Source organism: Equus przewalskii, chromosome 9 (genome assembly GCF_037783145.1).
Source record: "Equus przewalskii isolate Varuska chromosome 9, EquPr2, whole genome shotgun sequence".
Classification (NCBI taxonomy): Eukaryota; Metazoa; Chordata; class Mammalia; order Perissodactyla; family Equidae; genus Equus; species Equus przewalskii.
Window position 1 is genome coordinate 27935367 of NC_091839.1, and position 7629 is coordinate 27942995.

The 7629-nt window shown below is 39.5% G+C and overlaps 1 protein-coding gene across 4 annotated transcripts in view; it reads left to right on the plus strand.

Moving 5' to 3' along the window:
• The first annotated feature begins 4747 nt into the window (after positions 1-4747).
• Positions 4748-7629, plus strand: part of MTO1 (mitochondrial tRNA translation optimization 1) — a 29143-nt gene continuing 26261 nt past the window's right edge. For 2 of the 4 annotated variants that reach the window (XR_011522498.1, XR_011522499.1), the window contains exon 1: positions 4748-5092. Coding sequence is in view for 1 of the 4 variants with exons in the window: in XM_070558921.1 (XP_070415022.1) it covers positions 4876-5092 (217 nt within the window). In the remaining 3 variants the exon portion in view is untranslated. The remainder of the gene's footprint in view (positions 5093-7629) is intronic. The other 2 variants (XR_011522497.1, XM_070558921.1) reach the window with 2 other exon arrangements.

Here is a 7629-nt window from a genome sequence, read left to right on the forward strand (position 1 = left end):
AATTGAACATGACATTAAGAAGAGGAAAGATATTGTATGCTCATGGATTGGAAGAATAAACATAGTTAAAATGTCCATATTACCTAAAGCAATCTACAGATTCAAGGCAATCCCACTCAGAATCCCAAAGACATTCTTCATGAAAATAGAACAAAGCATCCTAAAAGTATAAGGAACAAGAAAAGACCCCAAATAGCCAAAACAGTCCTGAGAAAAAAGAACAAAGCTGGAAGCATCACACTCCCTGACATCAAAATATACTACAAAACTATAGTAATCAAAACAGCATGGTACTGGTACAAAAACAGACACACAGATCAATGGAAAGTAATTGAAAGCCCAGACATAAAACCACACATCTACGGAGAGCTAATCTTTGACAAAGGAGCCAAGAACATAAAATGCAGAAAGGAAAGTCACTCTAATAAATGGCGTTGGGAAAACTGGACAGCCACATGTAAAAGGGTGAAAGCAGACCATTATCTTACACCATTCACAAAAATTAACTCAAAGTGGATTCAAGACTCGAATGTAAGGCCTGAAACCATAAAGCTCCTAGAAGAAATTATAAGTACTAACTCTTTGACATCAATCTTAGCAGCATCTTTTGAATACTATGTCTACCCATGCACGGGAAACAAAAGAAAAAATAAACAGTTGGGACTACATCCAACTAAAAAGCTTCTGCAAGGCAAAAGAAACCATGAACAAAACAAAAACACAACCCACCAACTGGGAGAAAATATTTGCAAATTATATATCAGACAAGGGGTTAATTTCCAAAATACTTAAAGAACTCATATATCTCCACAACAAAAAAACTAACAACCCGATCAAAAACTGGGCAGAGGATCTGAACAGACATTTTTCTGAAGAAGATATACAGATGGCCAACAGGCACATGAAAAGATGTTCAACATCACTAATCATCAGGGAAATGCAAATCAAAACTACAATGAGATATCACCTGACACCTATTAGAATGGCTGTAATTACCAAGACAAAAAATAACAAATGTTGGAGAGGATGTGGAGAAATGGGAACCCTAATACACTGCTGCGGGAATGCAAACTGGTGCAGCCACTATGGAAAACAGTATGGAGATTTCTCAAAGACTTAAAAAAAGAAGTACCGTACAATCCAGCTATCCTACTACTGAGTATTTATCCAAAGAACTTGAAATCAACAATTCAAAAAGATTTATGCACCCTATGTTCATTGCAGCATTATTCACAATAGCCAAGACATGGATGCATCCTGAGTGCCCATCAACTGATGAATGGATAAAGATGTGGTATATATATACAATGAAATAATACTCAGCTATTAACAAAAGACAAAATCGTCCCATTTGCAACAACATGGATGGACCCTGAGGGTATTATGTTAAGCAAAATAAGCCAGACACAGAAAGACAAACACTGTATGATTTCACTCATATGTGGAAGAGAAACAAACACATGAATAAAGAGAACAGATTATTGGTTACCAGAGGAGATGTAGGTGCACGCATGGCAACTAGACTTTCGGTGGTGTACACAACGCATCCATACAGAAGCCAAATATTATTAATGTATACCTGAAATTTATATAATGTTATAAACCAGTGTGACTGCAACAAAATAAAATATTTATTGGTAAAATAGTGTATTTGGTAGCTCCAGAAAATGACATACATCTGTATTTATTGTCATAGAAAATGACCATGATAATCTATTATGTGAAAAAATAGATTACTAAACAATGTATATAGTATGATCCTATTTTCATTAAAAAATCAAATATATATTTATTGTTAAAACAATTAAAATCCAATGCTGAGTACAGTGTGAAAAAATAATGTTACACACTGTTAGTGCAACATGACACAAAGTTTCTAGAAAGTTACTTTATCACTTATCTATTAAAAATTAAAACCTTGAAGGGGCCAGCCTGGTGGTGCAGCAGTTAAGTGCGCACATTCCGCTTCAGCGGCCCGGGGTTCACCGGTTTGGACCCCAGGTGTGGACATGGCACCGCTTGGCAAGCCATGCTGTGGTAGGTGTCCCACATATAAAGTAGAGGAAGATGGGCATGGATGTTAGCTCAGGGCCAGTTTTCCTCAGCAAGAAAAGAGGATTGGCAGCAGTTAGCTCAGGGCTAACCTTCCTCAAAAAAAAAAAGATTAAGTTAAATTTAAAAGAAAAGTAAAACCTTGAAGAGCTCTTTTGCCCAGTATTTTCACTTATAGAAAGAGTCCCATAAATTTTAAAATATATATATACAATGATGATCATAATAGCAAAAAATTAGAAACAATCCAAATGCCCAGAAATTGGAGTTGATTAAGTAAATTATGGTTTACATACACAATTGAATACTATATAACACTAAAAAGTGAGGTAGACTCATATATACTGGCATTGAAAGAGTCGAAAATACATTGTTAAATGGAATACTACTCAGCCATAAAAAAGACAGAATCGTCCCATTTGCAACAACATGGATGGACTTTGAAAGTATGATGTTTAAGCAAAATAAGGCAGACAGAGAAAGACAAACCCCACATGATTTCACTCACATGTGGAAGACATGTGACACATGGACAAACACACGGATACCAAAGGGGAAGAGGGTTGGGGCGTGGGCATAAGGAGTAAAGGGGCACACATGTGGTGACTGACAATAATGTACAACTGAAGTTTCACTGTTAGAAACTAGTATGACCTCAATAAAAAAAATACAGCTAAAAAAAGAAGCAAAATGAAAAACAAAGGAGTCACAGTATTATATGTCCAAAATAGTAGTAACATGTATGTATACATAACATGTATATGTATAAAAAAGCCTAGGAGGCACCTGCTGTGGTTTAGTGGTTAAACACTCCACTTCGGTAGCCCGGCTTTGCATGTTTCATCCTGGGAGGACCTACACCACTCGTTACCCATGCTATGGCAGCAACACACATACAAAAAACAAAACAAAATAAGAAGATTGGCACAGATGTTAGCTCAGGGCAAATCTTCCTCAGCAAAAGAAGAAGAAGGAAAAAACCCTAGGAGGCACTGTCGACGAAAATAATCCATAACCAATCTATAAATGAAAATTTGGGTGAGTTTATTCTGAGCTTAAATCTGAGTATTATAACCCGGGAAAGTCTTTCCACAAAGGAACAGAGCACTCCAAAGAAGTGGGGGTACATAGGGTGGGTATATACCCTCAAAGAGGGTGTTTCACATATGATTGAAATGTCCCTTTTACAATAGTCACGAGGCTGCTCTGTCAGCACAGCAATTGATGGAAACAGCAGATAGGCCTGCTGTCTCAGTGAACCCCGCAGGCTGGCAGGTCTGTTGCCTCGAGCTGGGCAGTCACAGATGAGCTGAGCGCTGCAATCAGTTCCCAGCCTAAAGAAAGATACTTAATCTTTAAGGAGATGCTAACGTTGGGAGGGGGAGGGAAGTTGCACCTTTATCTCAAAATGTCTAAGCAGATATACAATGCATGCTCAATGGCCACAGTCAGTCCCTTTTGGAAAAAACAAAGTCAGGCCTAATTAGGTTTATACCACATGGCTTCCTCATATACTCCAATATATCCTATTGCTTGCCATTTCAATTTGTCAGCATTAACAACAAAATGCTAGGGGGCAGGACTGCAAGGCATGTGGGAAGTTATGGATTCTTTTAAGGTTTAAATTGTGTATAAAGAACGCTTCTTATTAACGTAATAAGACAAAGTGATGTATTTGATAGATTTTAATAATCAGCACAATCAAACCGCCACACGGGTTGTTCACTATCCAAACAATGGCCTTCTAAGAAAGGCTTTAAAAACATCAATTCCAAAAGGCTGGACATGTGTCAAATAAAAATGGCAAGGAATAGGATATATTGGAGAATATGAGGAAGCCATTTGATATAAACCTAATTCGGCCTGACCTTGTCTTTCCAAAAGGGCCTGACTGGGGCCGTTGAGCATGCATTGTATATCTGCTTTAGATTTTCCCTATGGCAAGAACAAAGGCCCTTCAGGTAAAGGTGCAACTTCCCTCCCCCTCCCAACGTTGGCGTCTCCTTAAGGATTAAGCATCTTTCCTTAGGCTAGAAACTGATTGCTGTGCTCACCTGTGACCGCCCCAGCTGGAGACAATAGACTTGCCTCCTGCTACGCCCACCAAGATAGCAGACACACTACCTGCTGTGTCCATCAAGTGCTGTGCCGACAGGGCAATCTTGTGACTATTGTGGGAGGGACATTTCAATCATATGTGAAACACCCTCTTTGAGGGTATATAACCGCCCTATGTACCCCCACTTCTTTGGAGTGCTCTGTTCCTTTGTGCAAAGACTCTCCCGGGTTATAATCCTAAAATTTAAGCTCGGAATAAACTCACCCAAATTTTCATTTATACATTGGTTATGGATTATTTTCTTCGACACATATAACTTCAACCGCCCGATTCCTCTGGTGAGCCATCATGAATCTGTCACCCACAAATATAGGTATTTGAACTCCTTTCGGATCTATTCCTATCCAGACTCCAGTCTTCATAAACAAGCAGAAGTCAAGGAGATCGTGTACCAGGAAATTCAGTCTGCTAAGCCAAAGTGATCAAAATCATCGCCTGCAGGTGGCCAACTGGCGATCAGGGCTGCAACTCGCCAGAAGACAAAAGATGACCGAGGTGGAGCCGCAGAAAGAGCCCTGCCAGCGGGCCACCGCCCTCTGCCCGAAAAGTCGCGCCCAACCGCCGATAGCGGCGACGCTGGGCGTAGACGTGCTACGCCGTGACGTCAGAGCAAGATGGCGGCGCCCTGAAGACGCTCTCTCGAGCCCAGAGGATTGGGCCTCCGTCCTGTCAGCTGCAGAGGCAGACGCTGCCATTCTCCAGCCATGTTCTCCTTCCGAGGCTGTGGTCGCTGGGTCGCGGCTTCCCTCACCAAACAGCACCCTCCGTCGGCCCGGCTCAGCGGGGAGAACGCCGCGCCCGGGACGCCGCGCTTCGACGTGGTCGTCGTCGGCGGAGGACATGCCGGGGCCGAGGCAGCCGCCGCTGCCGCCCGGTGCGGCTCCCGGACCCTGCTGCTCACGCACCGCGCGGACGCCATCGGTGAGGAGCGCGAGCCGCCGCGTCCCCGCCGCCGCCGCCCCTGCCCGCGCCCGGGCCGAGCGGCATCGCAGGCCCTGGGGCTCTCGCCGGGCGCGCGTCCCCGGGCATGGGGCGCCCGGTAATCGTTTATTAAACGACCATTGTGTTTTTATCAGATTTTGTGAAGCTCTTTTGAAGAATGATGCTACTTTTTGTTGCATTCTATAATAATTCTAATAATGCCATAATTTAAAGCAAGACCGTTTTGTAGCATCATGATAGATGCTAGTGACGTTATCTTGTAAATTATGCGTGCATATGTTTTTCCTCCTGCATTTTTCTTAAGAGTGAAGTTATTGAAATATTAACTGTTCTGTAAAAATTGTGAATAAGTCACTGCTTGTGTACTGAAATACTTTTTAAAAATTACCATTCAGCTTTCAACTGTGGAGAAATATACAGTGCAAACAGCAGTTCTTTGGGGCGACTATATGATTACCCAAGAGATTACACTTTGCTTCTTATACATTTCAGTGTCGTTTACATTTTTAAAAAAATAAAGACCAGGTACTACCTTTCAATAAAAAAAATATAATGAACAGAAAACTATTTTTGAACTAAGATCATTAAAGAGTATAAGTAATGTACTTCTGTCAGAAATAAAGGTTTTTCCCATCAAAACCTATATTCATATTCTTTTACCAACAAAGGAATATGTAAGTTTTCTTTTTAAGAATTTTCAGTGATATTTTAATAACTTTTATAGATAAGCTTACTCAATGACAATTCTATCTTAAAATCAAAGTTCCTAAGGTAATTTGATATGGTGAAGCATCAAGTATTTCTACTTGGTTTCAGCAAAGAAAGATTGCTTTGGCTTAGAAGGTTGAATGAATGTGAGAATACAGAATGCAAGAATTGTCCTCTTGTGGTTCAGTCATATCATCCTCTAGTACTGAAATCGGAGGCAGAAAGTCTTTTTTTTTTTTTTTACTAACCTGGAAAAGAATGCCTTTTGGCAAGCTGTCGTTTGCCTTTCATGACAGAGAGAAAAGCTTTCTGATCCTGTTTATTCTGTGTCATATCACTTAGGCATTTCATGGAGAAAGTTCCCTCTTGAAAAGATTGTTCGATGTTCTGAACTTTAGTCTAACCTCCACTGTGTACTAGCTGTGTGACCTTGGACAGAGGACAGTTTATCCTCAATTTCTTTCTCTATGAAATAGAAATAATAGTACCGACCTCATATGGTTGCTGTAAAGTTTAAGTCAGAAAATACATGCAAATCATCTGGAACAGCGCTTGCCCATATTAAGTGGTCAGATGTTAACTATTGTTTTATCATAAGCCTTTCACATAGCTGACTTCAGTTCTTTAGTAGAGTGAGAAATGGAGTGTACGTTTTTACTGCTGTTGCCCACCCCAAGTACTAGTACCACACTTGGGATGTTAGTAGGCTCTACTTAAGAGCGCAGAGGACCAATAGACTTCGTTATTCCAACTCCAAATGACTGGGAATGAATGTTGGGTCCCGAAGTTCTATGTTGAGAAAGATTTTGAGGGCGAAGCAAAAGAGAGTGCTGTGTTCACCTTTTATGCCTGTGAGAAAAGGGGCTCAACATTGATAAATATAGTTGAGAAAAAGTTTTTAGCAATTTAAAAAGATGAAGATTTCTTGGCACTTGACTTCCACAAATGTGTATTTTCTAAATAGGTATATAATATACACCAATTCAGAAAAGCGCCCAGAAGTTGTTTACTTTAGAGATATAAGGAAGTAGTGGAATTTCAGTAATTTATTCTTAGGGTTTGGGGTGTTTTTTTTTTCTCATATGTATGGGGACACTCGTTTCTGGGGATGAAAGTTTGAGAAAAAGGTCAGAAATTGGATTCAAGATTTAAAAAAAAATTTTTTTTAATTAACGCATATGTAATGAGAGTTAAAGCTATTTTGATGAGTAGCAATATCTAAAACATCACTTTAGATGCTCTAGGAGCCAGACATAATTTAAACATGTGCAGCTAGGTGGATGTCAAACAACATGGAGTAACAATGAGTAGTGAGCTGGAAAATACATTCTCATTCAGTTTTTTTGTTTGTTTATTTTAACGAAAGCTTTTATGTGTACCAAGCAAAACATTGCAGGGAAACAACTGGGTTATGACCTCTGATCTAAAAGTATCTGAAATGTGTCCTTTCCAAAGATGGGAAGAGGAGTATTTAAGAGTAGTACAGAGTAAGAGGAAAAAATCCTAGTTGCTGATGTCATTTCACATTTTAGTTTATATTTTGGTTACTTATTCATTAACAAATAATTCAAATGTTTCAGGTATGATTAAGTTATTGTGTGTGTGTTTTTCCTAAACAAAATGTCCTTGGCTGAAATATTTACAGTTGATATGATGTCTGGGAAAGAGGGAAGTGAGAAGAGGTATAAAAGACATAAGATTGGACCTGCTTCGATAATTGGGAATTCATTACAATGTTCTATTTCTTATTTTTTGTTTCTTTAATAAAATAGCTTAACATTTTTATGTGAAATAATATGTTGAATTAG